General features: G+C 41.3%; 2 protein-coding genes across 5 annotated transcripts; both read left to right on the top strand.

The window, feature by feature from the left end:
* The first annotated feature begins 235 nt into the window (after nt 1-235).
* On the top strand, nt 236-2,756 carry LOC112404416 (protocadherin beta-2). The gene is given in 6 exon segments (XM_024752408.1): nt 236-1,045; nt 1,048-1,082; nt 1,084-1,569; nt 1,572-2,228; nt 2,231-2,628; nt 2,630-2,756. Coding segments are annotated over 6 exon segments (2,388 nt in total). The 5' UTR covers nt 236-360.
* A 3,943-nt stretch (nt 2,757-6,699) lies between these two features.
* Nucleotides 6,700-17,423, top strand: PCDHB4 (protocadherin beta 4). 4 transcript variants are annotated; one of them, XM_024752410.1, is made up of 2 exons: nt 6,700-7,471; nt 14,270-17,423. In XM_024752410.1, exons 1-2 carry the CDS (start codon nt 6,846-6,848, stop codon nt 16,020-16,022), a joined length of 2,379 nt encoding a protein of 792 aa, XP_024608178.1. In that variant the 5' UTR covers nt 6,700-6,845; the 3' UTR covers nt 16,023-17,423. The 4 variants fall into 4 exon arrangements, with proteins under 4 accessions (XP_024608178.1, XP_024608180.1, XP_024608179.1 ...); XM_024752412.1 differs by having other exon boundaries at nt 6,700-7,089; nt 13,876-17,423; XM_024752411.1 differs by having other exon boundaries at nt 6,700-7,040; nt 13,839-17,423.
* The last annotated feature ends 502 nt before the right edge of the window (nt 17,424-17,925 follow it).

Below are 17,925 nucleotides of genomic sequence, written 5' to 3' on the forward strand. Positions count from 1 at the left end.
ATTGTTACTTCGGTACATTGAGAGACACTACTTGAAAATATTCCATTTAGATTGCCATCAGTCTGAAAGAAACGATTGGGATTTCCTTAATGTTTTGGAAAAAATAAACACTCGGAAAGGACGCAGGGTGGCGCTGCAGCACTAGAAGTAGAAGGAAGAAAGCTCCTCAGTCTGCGCTCCTCTAGCCAGATGCTCTGCTAAAGAAGCAAGCAGGAAAAGGAGGCTTTCTAAGGCAGTTGCTCCGGGAAATCAGGGCCATAGGCATCTCCACTTGATCCCAGTGTCTGAGTGATACTGGGAGACAGATCAGCGACAACGTGAATCCGAGCTGGGTCAAGTTTGCTGGGAGATGAGAGAGCGATGGAGGCAGGAGAGAGGAAGAAACGCTTTCTGAAACAAAGGCAAGTCTTGATATTCTTTGTTTGGCTGGGCATAGCTCAGGCTGGTTCTGAGCCTAGGCGTTATTCAGTGGCCGAGGACATGGACAGTGGCTCCTTTGTGGCCAATCTGTTGAAAGACTTGGGGTTGGAGGTAGATGATCTAGCTGCGCGGGCCCCCCGGGTCGTTTCCAAAGGGAAAAAAATGCGTTTGCATTTTGATAGGCAGACCGGGGATTTGTTGTTAAATGAGAAACTGAACCGGGAGGAGCTATGTGGCCCTACCGAACCCTGTGTACTACCTTTCCAGATGTTACTGGAAAATCCCTTGAAGTTTTTCCAGGCTGAGCTACGGATTAGGGACATAAATGATCATTCTCCAGTTTTCCTAGACAAAGAAATAATATTGAAAATTTCAGAAAGTATCACTCCTGGAACTACTTTCCTAATAGAGCGTGCCCAGGACTTAGATGTAGGAAGCAACAGTCTCCAAAGTTACACAGTCAGCCCCAATTCCCACTTCCATCTTAAATTACAAGACAGTTCCGACGGCACAATATTACCACAGCTGGTGCTGGACAAAGCACTGGATAGAGAGGAACAGCCTGACATCAGATTAACCGTCACAGCACTGGATGGCGGGATTCCACCCAGGTCTGGGACCGCCCTAATCGCATTGAAGTCTTAGACATCAATGATAATGCCCCCCGAGTTTGCAAAGCTGCACTATGAGGCGCATGTCCTAGAAAACAGCCCCATTGGATCCCAGGTTGCCATTGCCTCTGCCAGAGATTTAGATATTGGAACCTATGGAGAAATATCTTATGTACTTTCCCAAGCATCTGAGGATATTCGGAAAACATTTGGAATAAATGCAAAATCGGGAGAACTCCTTTTAACACAGGAACTGGATTTTGAATCTATTCAGACTTATACATTAAATATTCAGGCGACAGATGGTGGGGGCCTTTCGGGCAGTTGTGTGGTGTTTGTCCAAGTGATGGATCTGAATGACAACCCGCCGGAACTGACCACGGCAACGCTTATCACTGAGATCCCAGAAAACTTGCAGGAGACTGTAATTGCTGTATTCAGCGTTTCAGATCCTGACTCTGGAGACAATGGAAGGATGGTTTGCTCCATCCAAGACGATCTTCCCTTCATTCTTAAACCCTCTGTTGAGAATTTTTACTAAACTTAGTCACAAACACAGCCCTGGACCGAGAAACAAGATCCGAATAGAACATCACCATGACCGTCACAGATATGGGGACACCGAGACTGAAAATCCAGGACAACATAACCGTGCTGGTGTCCGAAGTCAACGACAACGCCCCCGCCTTCACCCAGACCTCCTACACCCAGTCCGTCCGCGAGACCAACAGCCCCGCGCTGCCCATCGGCAGCGTCCGCGCCACTGACAGAGACGAGTGCGCCAACGCCCAGGTCACCTACTCGCTGCTGCCGACCCTCGACGCGCACGTGCCCCTGGCCTCCCTGGTGTCCATCAACCCGGACAACGGCCACCTGTTCGCCCTGAGGTCCCTGGACTACTAGGCCCTGCGGGCGTTCGAGTTCCGCGTGGGCGCCGCCGACCGCGGCTCGCCCGCGCTCAGCAGCCAGGCGCTGGTGCGCGTGCTCGTGGCGGACAACGACAACGCGCCCTTCGTGCTGTACCCGCTGCAGAACGCCTCGGCGACCTGCACCGAGCTGGTGCCCAGGGCGGCCGAGGCGGGCTACCTGGTGACCAAGGTGGTGGCGGTGGACGGAGACTCGGGCCAGAACGCCTGGCTGTCGTACCAGCTGCTCAAGGCCACGGAGCCCGGCCTGTTGGGCGTGTGGGCGCACAACACGGCGAGGTGCGCACGGCCCGGCTGCTGAGCGAGCGCGACGCGGCCAAGCACAGGCTGCTGCTGGTGCTGGTCAAGGACAACGGCGAGCCGCCGCTCTCGGCCAGCGTCACGCTGCACGTGCTGCTGGTGGACGCCTTCTCGCAGCCCTACATGCCGGCCCCGGAAGCGGAAGCGGCGGACGCGGCCCCGACCGCTCCTCTCACCGCCTACCTGGTGGTCGCCTTGGCCTCGGTGTCGTCGCTCTTCCTCTTCTCGGTGCTGGCGTTCGTCGCGGTGCGGCTGTGCAGGAGGGGCGGGGCGACCTCGGTGGGTCGCTGCTCGGTGCCCGAGGGCCCCTTTCCGGGCTACCTGGTGGACGTCAGCGGCACGGGGACCCTGTCCCAGAGCTACCAGTACGAGGTGTCTAAAGGGAGGCTCTAGGACTTTCAAATTCCTCAAGCCGGTTATCCGAAACTTCCTTACTCAAGATGAGGAGAGGGTTAGTGAGGCAAACCCCAGTTTCAGGAATAGTTTTGAATTCAGTTAAATTTTAATAAGGGTCTATGATGCCGTCTCAGTTAAATTGTGGAAAGTCCTTTTTTACTGCCTTGCCCATTGGAGTTGTTTCCTTTGTAGTTGAAATGTAACTATCTTATTCCAATTCAGCGCATGTTACTGGTGTTTCTAGATGTGCTGCTCTGTGGTATAATGAATGCAAATTTTCCTTCTTACTGTGAATATCACTAACTTAATTCGATTTAATGTATGAAAGTATATTTTGTATTTTCTGAAGTCTTTAATTTTTAGAGCACTTTTTTTCAAAATTCACCTTCCACAGTCCCTAGGTAATTTTTGCATTCCTACATTTTTGAAAGTTTGCAATAAGTACACAGGGTTACTCTTTTTTCCTACCCAGAATATTTGTGTTTGTATAGAGTAGTCTCTTAAGCTAGTTTAAACTTTCTTCCTGTGAACTCACATTGGCTAAAACCATTAACATAGGTACATTCATGAATAACAAAGCACCCTCTCACACTTTTCTAAATATATACTTCCTTAAAATGTTCATACCTGATAATTATGATTCTTTAGAAATTGTGAAAACCTTGACTGTTGGATTCTACAAATCATTCACATTAAAAGTCTTCAATAAATCAACTGCCAATAGTCTAAAATGTAGTTAAATAAATACCAATGTCCAGTCATTTTCAGATATGCTAATTATTCATGCTTTTTATTAAAAAATTTAAAACCTCTGATTGTTTCAATCCCTCCATTTAAAAATCTGTTTTAATTATTTAAAACCATCTATTCTTTGAGTACTTCATTAAAATCCAAAAGATCTGAGAGAGTGCATGTTTTTGTCTGTGACCAAATTTTAGAAACTTCATACGTAATTTGGCATTGCATTTTAAAAAATATCTGGAGCATTTATGATTCAATTGGAAATAAGCCCATGGAAAAAATATTTATCTTGGTTTGCTCATTCTATTTTTTTTCACTGACTACTTCCATTTTCCCCGTTTCAGTTTCCTGGACTTTTCAATGCTTTTTGGTTTCCTTTTTAGTGCTTGAGTTATGTTTCTCAGTAGCTCTCCATTTACTGCATGATTAGCACAATGACTGCAAGACTAGGTTCTTCATAAAACTTTTAAATGACTGATTGAAGGAAAGAAATGTCTTTATTTTATCTGTGATATACTGACACTCAAATACATTAAAATACTCTCAGGACAAATTTTGCTGGAATTAAATGCTCTCTGATTTAATTTTTGGTTATTAACAGAACTTCACTGTTATTCAAACATTGTGCCGTTATTAGTGCTTGGTGTCTCCTTCCTTCAAGATATTTTTCCTTTTTCTTTTTCTGCTTAATTTTAATCTCCTCTCCTGCCCACTAGCTTAAGGAAAACATGTTTTTGTCCATGACCAAATTTTAGAAACTTCATACGTAATTTGGCATTGCATTTTAAAAAATATCTGGAGCATTTATGATTCAATTGGAAATAAGCCCATGGAAAAAATATTTATCTTGGTTTGCTCATTCTATTTTGTTTTCACTGACTACTTCCATTCCTCCCGTTTCAGTTTCCTAGGCTTTTCAATGCTTTTTGGTTTCCTTTTTAGTGCTTGAGTTATGTTTCTTAGTAGCTCTCCATTTACTGCATGGTTAGCACAATGACTGCAAGAGCAGGCTCTTCATAAAAATTTTAAATGACTGATTGAAGGAAAGAAATGTCTTTATTTCATCTTTGATACACTGACACTCAAATACATTAAAACACTCACAGGACAAATTTTGCTGGAATTAAATGCTCTCTGATTTAATTTTTGGTTATTAACAGAACTTCACTGTTATTCAAACATTATGCAGTTATTAGTGCTTGGTGTCTCTTTCCTTCAAGATATTTTTCCTTTCTCTTTCTCTGCTTAATTTTAATCTCCTCTCCTGCCCACTAGCATAAGGAATCCACATGGGGAAATTGTGTTTTCAATTTTATGATTTATATTTTCCTTCCATAATTCCTTAAATGATTCATTTAACTTTCCTTATTCTTATTTATTTCTTGCAGTTCAATTTCTGATCCACACATTAAAACGGAATTTTAATTTTTAATGTTCTTCAGACTGTCTTTAAATTTTTATATTATTTTATGTTTATTTGAACATACTATTAAAATTATAATATAAAAGTTAAAGGTGTCATTTTGAGTTTAGCATTCGTATAGAGAAGTATCTTGGTATCAAATTATTACCTGTTGGATCTTGGATAAGTCATATAATTTCTGTTCCCCCAGAAATGATAACACCTATTTAAATAGCTTGCAGTTATGACCAAATAAGATAACATAAGGATAAGAAGTGTAATTTTGTTATTTTTAGTATCACTAATATTAAGAGTAAATTTAATAAATGGTCCTTCATATAACATTACTTATAATTGTGAAGAAGCTATAGTGAACACTTGATATTTGTGCTGTTTCGTTGCTCTGCCCAAAACCTTGCAATAGCTTCCTTTCACTCTTAGAATAAAATCCAGCCACCTATTATTTGGCCCCTGCCTCCCTGTCCAGCCTTCTCTTCCCACTTACTCTTTGTTTTTAATAGGTGATATTTATGTTTCTTTTTTTTTAATGTCTATTTATTCATTTTTGGCTGCGTTGAGTCTTCGTTGCTGTGCACCAGCTTTCTCTAGTTGCCACGAGCTGGGGCTGCTCTTCGTTGTGGTGCATGAGCTTCTCATTGTGGTGGCTTCTGTTCTTGCAGAGCACGGGCTCTAGGGCGTGCGGGCTAATTTAGTCCTCGCCATGTGGGATCTTCTGGACCAGGGCTCGAACCCGTGTCTCCTGCATCGGTAGGTGGATTCTTAACCACTGCGCCACCAGGGAAGACCCCCACTTACTCTTGAGACACTAAACTTTGGGTACACTATCCTACCTTCATTATCTAGAATAGCTATGCTTTACTGTCCCCGGGCCTTTGCATTCCTTATATATGGAATCTTCCCATTTTAGTTTTAGCCTGGCAAACTTCTTCTCATCCTTCATATTCCAGATTAAATGGGACATCTTTGGGAAACTTTCTGAATCCCCCCCATTAAGTTAGGTCTCCATATTGTATACTTCCAGTGCACTCATTATACATTTCCTGAATAGTACTGTTTACACATCTGTTTAAACTCTGTTCACCCCATTAGATGGGAAACTCTATAAGATATATAGACATAGTCTGTCTTATTACAATACATCTAACTTCTACAAACGCAATAAATATGGGTTTCCACAGGTGAAATACAGTTATGCAGATTAAAGAGTTAATACAGATGAAACCAGTAATCATAGAATTACTGTGAAATAGGAAGAGGAGAAAGCTCTGTGTTCCTTGAGTGAGTGCGAAAATGTGGAAGGAATTAGGCATTTGTGGTCTCTGGATATATCCCCTGACATGATCTATTATAATTTTTTTATCACCTTGCTTGAGGTTGTCTTTTCGTAGCATTTTTCTGAGTATAAATGCAACTCGTGTGCATTTTCCAAAATTTGGAAGATAAAGAAAAACACAAGTAGGAAAGCGAAGCTTCATCACTTAGAGCAAAATCTTGTAAAACTTTTTCTGTAATAATTACAGGAGGTGGGGTGAGTAGTTCTAGCAGGTGCCCACTTCCGCAAAATCATGGAAATGGGACTCTACCAGGGACAGTCACTTCTTTTAGAATAAGAGCGCATTTCTTCTTTCTAGATTGTGTTTATTTGAACCATATAACAGAAGAAATTCCTACAGTAGCATCAACTCGGTTTGATAAAAGGGAATAAGCGATTAAAAAAATCAAAACAAAAAGCCCAGCAAACATCACCTTCTCCAAGATTTTGAAACTGTGAGAGAACGCACGGTGGCGCTGTTGACTAAGAAGGAGAAATAAACCGCAGGCACTGCGTATACTCTGTAACACAAGGATTCAGTGCAGTAAACTAGGGGTTGTGAGCCGGGGCAGATTTTTAAGCAAGCAAACCCATGACTCTGGTAAGGATTATTCGCTAGGTTTTCTTCAAAGGTTTGGAGGCAAAAGACTGCGTTTCTCAGTGCTGTTGGAGGCTGGCTTGACAATATTTCTCGGAAGAACAGGGCAGAAACTGCAATGGAGGCCGGAGGAGAGCGCTTTCTTAGACAAAGGCAAGTCCTGTTTCTCTTTGTTTTTCTGGGTGGGTCTCTGGCTGGGTCCCAGTCGAGACGCTACTCTGTGGCTGAGGAAAAAGAGAGGGGGTTTTTCATCTCCAATCTAGCAAAGGATCTGGGATTGAGTGTAGGGAAACTGGCCGCGAGAGGGGCCCAAGTTGTGTCTAAAGGGAACAGACAGTATTTTCAGCTCAACCATCAGACCGGTGATTTGCTCCTGCATGAGAAATTGGACCGGGAGGAGCTATGCGGCCCCGCAGAGCCATGCATACTGCAGTTTCAGATATTACTGCAAAACCCCTTGCAGTTTATTACAAATGAGCTCCAGGTGACAGACGTAAATGACCATTCTCCGGCATTCTCTGAAAATGAAATGCAGCTGAAAATCCTAGAAAACACTCCACCAGGAACAATAATTCCTTTGGGAAATGCTGAAGACTTGGATGTGGGAAGAAACAGTCTCCAAAACTACACGATCACTCCTAATTCCCATTTCCACGTTCTCACACGCAGTCGTAGGGATGGAAGGAAGTACCCAGAACTAGTACTAGACAAAGCACTGGATCGTGAGGAGCAGCCAGAGCTCAGGTTAATGCTCACTGCGCTGGATGGCGGGAGCCCACGGAGGTCTGGGACCGTCCAGGTTCACATCCTGGTCTTAGACATAAACGAAGTCGCTGCTCGGTGCCCGACGGCCACTTTCCGGGCCACCTGGTGGACGTCAGCGGCACGGGGACCCTGTCCCAGAGCTACCAGTACGAGGTGTGTCTGACGGGACGCTCCGGGTTAAATGAGTTTAACGTCTTGAAGCCGATTCTCCCTAGGGGTCTGGTTCAAGACACTGGGCAGGAGTAGTGCAAAAAGGCAATTTCAAGGATAGCGTAGGTTTCATTAACAGAAGAATCAGAAAGTTGTCTGGCTATCAATGCTTTCTTTTAAGTCAAGGCTCTTGAGTTGATAAAGTATTTTGTTTATATCTTGATTTTACTTTCTCGCTAGTTAACTCTGCATGTTCTTTTTTCATCTGCTTCCTACCTTTTCAATCCAGTATTAATGCCTCTTTCTTTTTCTAATAGGTGAGTAAAAATAAATGCGTTATCTTTTAATGATTATTTCAAATAGGTTTATTTAAGGTAGTCATTTCAAATTCTCTATCCAAAGCAATGTAGAGAGAGTTCTGAACCACCAATATTATAATTTACCCTATTGAATATAGTCAGGTAATATTCTTTATAATACTCCTAAAGCAACTTTGTCTGTGGTTAATGAAGTAGATAACTAAAAATGTTTTAATATGTACCATTTTAAGGTGTATCATCCTGTAGGGGGCTTAGTACTCAAATAAAACTTACACATATAATTCAGTTTCTGCTTTGACATTTGCAATTAATATTTCAACACTGTATATGCTTATATTGGCTAAAAGTGGACCAAAAATGTAGGTTAATAGGTCAGATTACTCTTAGATTTGCCTCAAGTGTATTTATGATGGATGACTGAGAAAAAAAATTAAACATAGGCATTTTGAACAACTGATCGTGCTTTTCCGTTTGGCATGAAAAGATTATTTAATAAGCGTCTGGTGGAATGACAATTTGTTTTTTAACTTCTGAGAGGTAAGTATTATCAACCTGAGGGCCATTTTTTAAGAATTTCAAGAAAGTACATGTATATATGTTCTCTAAATGCTTTATAGCAAAAAAAACCCGTGTCCCCTGCATCGGCAGGTGGACTCTCAACCACTGCGCCACCAGGGAAGCCCATGGATTCAGATTTCTGAAGTCAATAGTGTCCAACTAATATGGGCTGTCCATGAGGAAAGACTTTGATTAGAAACTGAACTTCTATAAAAATTAGAAGTTTATCAAAAATTAAAATTGTCTTTCTTAAGTATTGTCTTTTGAGGTTTTTTCCCCCATTATATTTATCTCTGGGGAAATGGATTTCTTTATCCTGAATGTTTCATCCTATTCAACAAGACTTAATCAGTAGTCAGAAACCTTTCCACCAGGAAAAGCCAGGACTAGATGGCTTCACTGCTGAATTGTACTGAACATTTAAAGAATTAACACCAAGGACTTCTTTGGTGGTCCAGTGGCTAAGACTGCATGCTCCCCATACAGGGGGCCCAGGTTTGATCCCTGGTCAGGGAACTAGATCCCGCATGCCTCAACTAAAGATCCCACGTGCCGCACCTAAAGTTCCCTCATGCCACAACTAAAGATACTGCATGCTGCAATGAAGATCCTGCATGTGGCAACGAAGATCTCGAGTGCTGCAACTAAGACCAGGTGCAGCCAAATAAATATTTTTTTAAAAAAAAATTAACACCAATATTTCACAAACTTGTTTAAAAAAAAAGGGAGCAGGGACCACTTCCCAATTCATTTTATGAGGCCAGTATTACCCTGCTGCCAGAACCAAAGATAACACAAGGAAAGGAAATTAAATACCAATATCTCTTGTGAATATAGGTACAAAAAATCCTGAACAGCATATTAGCAAACTGCCTCCAGCAACATGTGAAAAGGATTATACAACATGACCAAGTGGGATTTGTCCCAGAAATACAGGTTGATTTAACATATGAAAATCAATTAATGCAATATACCGTATTAACAGAAAAGGAAAACCATACAACCATTTCAATAAATGCAAGAAAAGCATTGTACAAAATACAACACCTTTTCATAATAAAAAGACTCATGAAACTAAGAATTATAGGGAATATCCTCAACTTGATAAAACGCAACTATAAAAACCCACAGCTGGGCTTTCCTGGTGGCGCAGTGGTTGAGAGTCCGCCTGTCGATGCAGGGGACGCAGGTTCATGCCCCGGTACGGGAACATCCCACATGCCGCCAAGCGGCTGGGCCCGTGAGCCTTGGCCGCTGAGCCTGCACGTCCGGAGCCTGTGCTCCGCAACGGGAGAGGCCACAACAGTGAGAGGCCCACGTACCACAAAACAATAATAATAATAATAATAATACAATACTTAGAAATAAATTTAATAAGTGCAAGACTTGTATGCCAAACAGTATAAAACATCAGTGAAAGAAATTAAAGAAAACCTAAGTAAATGGAAAATTGTTCATGTGTTGGGAGATTTAACGTTGGTTCACAGATTCAACTGAATCCCTATCAAAATCCCAGCAGGCTTGGTTTTTTTTTTTTTTTTTTTGCAGAAATTAGCAAATTGAAGGTAAAATTCACTTGGAAATGCAAGTAGCCAAAACAATATTGAAAAATTAAACATACAAATACTATTTTTTTTGTTGTTTTCAAGTCATCATGAAGTTTGTTTGTTTGTTGTTTTCAAGTCATCATGAAGTTTAAAAAAGCATTCTCTCTCTCTTTTTTTAAACAAGTGAGACTACTCAAAACTTCATAGTATGTGTTTAGCATTTGAACTTCAGGACTTCTTGTATTCAAATTCCTTTAAAATGATTTTTATCTTTCCCTCAAGGATATTTAAAGTTCTTGCCTGTAATTTACCAAGGAGGAATTAAAACTGATATTTAATTACCAGAGTATCCCTCTAACTATTCTATCTCTCTTTGTGTGTTCAAAATGGAAGAAATGTTTTAAATATTGTGCTTCAGGTCTGGCAACCAATTGTGTAAGTTGTTGTATGAATCCTTCAGAATGGATAATGCAGCTTTCCTGACTGGAATGGAATGGTTTTGCAGGTAGTCATTCTCTTTACCATTATTGCCTCTTCCATGCAGATATAATAGTTTTTTTCTGATAAGTTTGGCAGTTTGGCAAAATAATCCATGATGCAATGTTAAACTATCATCTTAGGCCACCTTTCTTGATTTTAACTTTACACACTGATAACATTTCAAAAGATCTATACATATATATATATATATTTAAGGCTACAGGGAATTCATTATTCATGTCACTCTTAGTTTTTTTTTTTTAAACCTAATTAATGATCTCAACAAAAGACTCTTAGTTTTCCTTTCAATTTCTAAATTTTGTAAGCACCTCTTTTTGCTGGTACCTATCTCTAAAGGCAGACAAACTATTTAAAAGATTCTTATATTAATTGAAAATTTGAATAGAAATATATTTCACCTATGATATCTGTGTACCCAAGGCAAGGCTGAAGTTTGGATCTAAATTACCTAAAATGTTGTTCACCTCTCTAATTCCACTTAGTTAGATCAAAGAATGGATTCTGGAGCCATTCTGTAATAGTTTGAATCCTACCTTTGCCATTTTCACATGGTGCATGACTATGGGCAGATTATTTAAACTTTCTATTCCTCAACGTCTTTGTCTATAAAATGTGCCTAATAAGAGTGCCCACCTCATAGGGTTGTTTGAGGGATAAAATGAGTTAGTGTATGTAAAATGCATAGAGTACTATCTGGCATATAGTGACACATATATGTTAATATTACCTAGATTTCATTTGTTTTGGATTGACAAAAGGGATCGAAAAGAGCTAATCTGCAACACTATTACTATGTCAGCATATAGGAATAAGTAAAAAAATCTAGTTTGAATTTTGTCCTGAACTCTTTAACTTTAACTAGAGCTCAGTTAATATAGTACGAAACAATTTTTTGTTTCATTCAGGAAATTTGCTTTCCATTTATATCTAAAGTAATATTCTTTCTTTTTTTCTTTTCATTATGTTTATTATTTTTTATCATTTCACTTAATGTTGATATATATTTCTCTCATTTGCCTTAAGCATTAAAGAAAATTCTACAGCATATTAATATTACTATTATTGCTATTACTAGATCTCTTACAACGGGAATTAACAGAGCTAGAATAAAAGTAAATTTATTTGAACAGTGCTTAGCGTGTATTATACTCTCATCTCTCAGAATTCTGTATTCAGTGTCAGACATGTTCATGGCTGAATGCATGATCTCACAGTAATCTAATATAGGTAGAAATATGACCATTAGAGTGGGTTAATTAATTTATCCAAATGATATTTACTGAATGACTACTATAGTCCAGGCTTCTTTCAAAAATAATGTTTCCTGGGACTTCCCTGGTGGACCAGCAGTTAAGGCTCCACGCTTCCACTGTAGGGGACACGGGTTCGATCTCTGGTTGTGGAATTAAGACTGAGCATGTGCACAGCATGGCCAAAAAATAGTAAATAATAATAATTTTTCCTAATATTTTCTATCATTATCAGAATCTAAGATTACTGACATGATTTTAAAATAATTCATTAAATGTGGATCATAATTTATGAAGTTAATTAAGTAATTAAATTATAAGATATTTAAGGAGGAGAAATCCCATATGTACCAAGATAAGTGGTATTCCATTCAATATACTAATTGTAACCAGTAAACTGATTGTGTCTCAGTTAACTTACTATATCAGGGAAATCACAATAGCTGCATGCTGCACTGAAATCCATTTTATAAACAAGTCTCTCCTCTTCTCCATATATAAGTAGGCAAAGCTTGAGGTACCCTTTGCTCACACATTAAAATGTTTTAAATCACTGCTTCTTATCTTCCCGCAAATTGGCTAGTCAAGGAATGTGATATCTGGGCTACAAAGGATCAATGTGGTAAGAAGCAAACTCATTATTAAATACAGATATCTAGCTAAATCAGCTTAAACTTTAAGGCTTTACCTTAATAAAATTCTATGATTTTCACTCAATTTTGTCTTGATATTATCCTGATAATAGTCAAGTAGAATAATCAAGTCCTATCACCCTCTGAGCTTCTGTTTCTTTATCTGTAAAAATCCTTTCATTTCCTCTCTGGATCTAAGAATCTGATTCTAATAGTATTTGACCTCCTTAATATTTTAATGTGGGCTCACACTGTAAAAGGACTTATAACAAAGCAAGATGCCTCTTTATTTAACTGTATTACTGTTTGCACACCAGCGTAAAAAAATAGAACCTGAGACCAAGTGGTACAGAACACCTTACACAAACTTTTTGCACCATCATAAATTTCTCACATACTTGGAAATAAACAGATAAAACTATTATTAATTATAATTTTATAAGAGTTTATCTCCCCTGGTTAGATTATGACAAAGGGGAAATGGAGTTCTTTAAGTTCCACTTGTAAGGGTATGGGGAGAGGAAGATAGCCCCTTGCTTTGTGCTCACAATTATTGTAGCTCATGCAATGTAATGGAATAACCTATACCTTAAGCCATTTAATGGAATAACAAAACTTTTTAAAGTTTTAGGGCTTCCCTCTTGGCGCAGTGGTTGGGGGTCCGCCTACTGATGCAGGGGGCGCAGGTTCTTGCCCCGGTCCGGGAGGATCCCGCATGCCACGGGGCGGCTGGGCCCGTGGGCCGTGGCCACTGGACCTGCGCGTCCGGAGCCTGTGCTCCGCGGCGGGAGAGGCCACAGCGGTGAGAGGCCCGCGTACCGCAAAAAAAAAAAAAAAAAAAAGTTCTATACACTTTTTAAAAAGGCTTGCATTTGGACACTTCCAAAATAGGCTGACTTGAGACTACAGTATTAGTTTCTCAATAAGGACGCAGGGTGGCGCTGCCGGCTAAGACTGTGAATAAGGAGCCCTAAAAAGCTCCCGTGTTCCTTTGTTGCCAGCCGAAATCAACACCACACAGAAGAAGCTTTGCCAGTCGTGCTGGGTTACCAACGAGTTTGAGTAGCGATATACTAAACGACTTTAAGATTAAAGGCAATTTTGTGAAGATTCTACCAAGCAAGAAGTCAGAATTTAATACCTCGGGTCTTTTTGTGGTTGCTGAAGGGACTGGATGTAAGCACTCTGGCTCCAACATGGAGACGCTAGAGAGAATTCAACAAAACAGGCAAGTGATAACATTTATTTTGATACTATTCTTATCTCAGGCTCACCCTGCGCCTATTCGTTATTCTGTGCTGGAAGAAACAGAGAGCGTCTCCTTTATAGCCCATTTGAGCACGGACCTGGGCCTGGGAATTGGGGAGCTGGCCGCCCGGTCGGCCCAGGTAGTGTGTGACGATGACAAGCAGCGCTTGCTGCTAGATCGCCAGACTGGAGATTTGCTTTTGAGGGAGAAACTAGACCGGGAAGATATATGTGGCCCCGTTGAACCCTGTGTGCTGCATTTCCAAGTGTTCCTGGAAACTCCGGTGCAATTTTTTGAAGGAGAACTATTAATCCAGGACATAAATGACCACTCCCCAGTATTCCCGAATAGGGAAATGCTCCTGAAAATACCGGAAAACAGCCAGCCAGGGACTGTTTTTCCGTTGAAATTAGCTCAGGATTTGGATGTGGGCAGCAATGGTCTTCAAAAATACACTATCAGCCCCAATTCTCATTTTCACGTTGTCACTCGAAATCATAGTGAGGGCAATAAATATCCAGATTTGGTGCAGGACAAAGCACTGGATCGAGAGGAGCAGCCTGAGTTCAGCTTAACCCTCATGGCGCTGGATGGCGGGTCTCCACCTAGGTCTGGCACCAGCATGTTACGAATCCTGATCATGGATGTCAATGACAATGCTCCTGAGTTTGTGCACACTCCATATGAGGTGCAGGTTCTGGAAAACATCCCCCTAGACTCCCCAATACTTACTGTTTTAGCTAGGGATGTAGATGCTGGAAACTTTGGGACTGTTTCCTACGGTTTGTTCCAAGCATCAGAGGAAATTAAACAAACTTTCTCAATAAATGAAGTCACAGGAGAAATCCGACTGACAAAGAAATTGGATTTTGAACAAATTAAATCTTACCACGTGGAAATTGAGGCTACAGATGGAGGAGGCCTTTCCGGAAAAGGCACTGTAGCCATAGAGGTGGTAGATGTGAATGACAACGCCCCTGAAATTACCATACCTTCACTCACCTGCTCCATCCCAGAAAATGCTCCTGAGACTGTAGTCTCCATCTTCCGAATTCGAGATAGAGACTCCGGAGACAATGGAAGGATGGTTTGCTCTATTCCAGGTAATCTGCCATTCATTCTAAAACCGACTTTAAAGAATTTCTACACCCTGGTAACAGAGAGCCCTCTGGACAGAGAGAGCAGAGCCGAGTACAACATCACCATCACCGTCACAGATATGGGAACCCCTAGGCTGAAAACCGAGCACAACATAACCGTGCTGGTGTCCGACGTCAACGACAACGCCCCCGCCTTCACCCAGACCTCCTACACCCTGTCCGTCCGCGAGAACAACAGCCCCGCCCTGCACATCGGCAGCGTCCGCGCCACAGACAGAGACGAGGGCGCCAACGCCCAGGTCACCTACTCGCTGCTGCCGACCCTCGACGCGCACGTGCCCCTGGCCTCCCTGGTGTCCATCAACCCGGACAACGGCCACCTGTTCGCCCTGAGGTCCCTGGACTACGAGGCCCTGCGGGCGTTCGAGTTCCGCGTGGGCGCCGCCGACCGCGGCTCGCCCGCGCTCAGCAGCCAGGCGCTGGTGCGCGTGCTCGTGGCGGACGACAACGACAACGCGCCCTTCGTGCTGTACCCGCTGCAGAACGCCTCGGCGCCCTGCACCGAGCTGGTGCCCAGGGCGGCCGAGGCGGGCTACCTGGTGACCAAGGTGGTGGCGGTGGACGGCGACTCGGGCCAGAACGCCTGGCTGTCGTACCAGCTGCTCAAGGCCACGGAGCCCGGCCTGTTCGGCGTGTGGGCGCACAACGGCGAGGTGCGCACGGCCCGGCTGCTGAGCGAGCGCGACGCGGCCAAGCACAGGCTGCTGGTGCTGGTCAAGGACAACGGCGAGCCGCCGCTCTCGGCCAGCGTCACGCTGCACGTGCTGCTGGTGGACGGCTTCTCGCAGCCCTACCTGCCGGCCCCGGAAGCGGAAGCGGCGGACGCGGCCCCGGCCGCCCCTCTCACCGTCTACCTGGTGGTGGCCTTGGCGTCGGTGTCGTCGCTCTTCGTCTTATCGGTGCTGGTGTTCGTCGCGGTGTGGCTGTGCAGGAGGGGCGGGGCGGCCTCTGTGGGTCGCTGCTCGGTGCCCGAGGGCCCCTTTCCGGGCCACCTGGTGGACGTCAGCGGCACGGGGACCCTGTCCCAGAGCTACCAGTACGAGGTGTGTCTGACGGGAGACCATGAAACTGGTGAGTTCAAATTCCTGAAGCCAGTATTTCCCAAACTCTTGGTTCAGAACACAGAGAGAGAAATTAAAAGAAAGCCCCAACTGCAGGAATAATTTTGTTCGGTTAAGTGTCGTATTTGGTCAAGTGAGCCTCTCAATTTTGTTAAACCTGACTCATATTGCGTTACTTTCTCTTGAGATTGTATTGTTGTAGAAATATGTATATCTCTACTGCAAATTATGCATGTCTCTGTGCTAAATCTTCCTTTTATTAATATTGCTTGGATTTAGCATTTTTAGTTACACTTGATATTATGTATTTCTCCATATTTGACCTTCTCTTGGTGATTAATCTTTCCATAACTATAAATTACTCAAGTAGTGTAAGAAGAAATTTTATTTAAAGGAACTTCTTGGTTAATGTCTTTTCAGGGAAACATTTTAAAGCTTCTGTGTAATCTTACATTTCTATATATTTTTGGTACTTGTCTTTACCACATAGCTTTATATTTGCAAGGCCAGAATGTTTGAAATTCTTTGTAGCTACCTAAGACCTTTCTTGTTCACTATTCTACCAGGCTATGCCCCCCTGAATAGCCATGAACATATAAATTAGCATACTTGTTTCTCCCAAATTGTACCTAAACATGCACTTTATTAAATTATTGATACACTACAGTTGTGACCATATCCCATTGTGAGCACCGTATATGCTAGAGATTATCTTGTTTGCTACTTACGTAGCACATTGTAATTGCTCCATAAATACTCACTGATATTAAAATAAAAATTATTCTCATTTATAAATAACAATTAAAGAGAAAATCTTATATAACTTGGTATCACTTCACTAAAATAAAACTAAGTCACTGCTTGGTAAAATACTTAAAATCTTAGAACCTTAAGTAAACCGTAAATCCTTTAAAAGGTCTCAAGAGGTAGAGGGCATATACTTTCTTGTCCTTCCTTTTGCCCTATTAACAGAAGTTCAAATGTAGTTTAACGTATGTGTTTTTCTTGGTTTTCCTGCAGCTTCTCTGCATATTTCAAGAGTCAGAATTTCTTCTCAGTTTTGGTTATTATGTTCTAGTCTGATTGCTCATTTTAAGTTACTCTGCAAACATGGGCAGCTTTTATGAACAAAATGATGATTTATTTTTGATCTCCAAGTCACCTTGTTTTGTTCTTCAATGTAGCATTTGGGTATTTTGCATAAATTTACTTTTTCAATTATGCTAACTTTTAGTAGTAAGAAACAAGCATTGTTTTTTCTTTTAGGACAACAAGAATAGAAATAGAAATTAAGATAAACTTATCTGAATTATAATTGTTTCATGTTGTGTTCATTAAGCCAAGCAAGACAATTATGTGGTTTCCAACTAAATTTATATGGATGTAACTACAAGACCAGTTATTGAACTTTTGCCACAATGTGAGTAATTAAAGAGCCTGCTTTATAACCTAAGTATTTATTTTTAGATCTTGTGCCATCCTCCTGGAATTTAATTACTTGCATCTTTCTCTGAATTACATTTTTTCTAAGGATATAATGAAATAAAAAAGGAAAATTACTGTTTAAGTTATTATTGAAACATAGCTATTAGCCTTCATCCAATCTAATACTTGAAATTATAAAGTGATAAAAATGAGAACAAAATTAAACACAAACAAATATATGACATAAATACAGTAGTCAACTTTAACTTCTCCATTTACTTTAACTTCTCCATTTACAGTTAGATATTTAAATGAAATAGTTTTTATGTATGATGACAAGAAATGTGATTGAAGTTTTCAGCAATATATTTCAACATTATGAACATCTAAGTTCATGTTTTTGTTTATGCCAGGAAAGTCCAATTTATATAATCACCCAAATGAGACTGGCCAAACACTCAGAACCACATTTATGAATTTATATGAGTAAATTTATGAATTACTTTGTGTATTACTTTATAAATTACTGTGTGTATTTATAAAGGATGGATCATTCCTTACTAGCTGGGGATCACCACCA

The sequence above is a fragment of the Neophocaena asiaeorientalis genome, unplaced genomic scaffold (assembly GCF_003031525.2).
Source record: "Neophocaena asiaeorientalis asiaeorientalis breed wild unplaced genomic scaffold, Neophocaena_asiaeorientalis_V1.1 scaffold204, whole genome shotgun sequence".
Taxonomy (NCBI): domain Eukaryota; kingdom Metazoa; phylum Chordata; class Mammalia; order Artiodactyla; family Phocoenidae; genus Neophocaena; species Neophocaena asiaeorientalis.

Bases quoted from the DNA above. Each gene is read 5' to 3' on its own strand.
- PCDHB4 (XM_024752412.1), top strand. From the start codon at position 6,846: ATGGAGGCCGGAGGAGAGCGCTTTCTTAGACAAAGGCAAGTCCTGTTT. The intron at 7,090-13,875 runs GTGATTTGCTCC...GCTTGCTGCTAG, and splicing joins TCAGCTCAACCATCAGACCG to ATCGCCAGACTGGAGATTTG.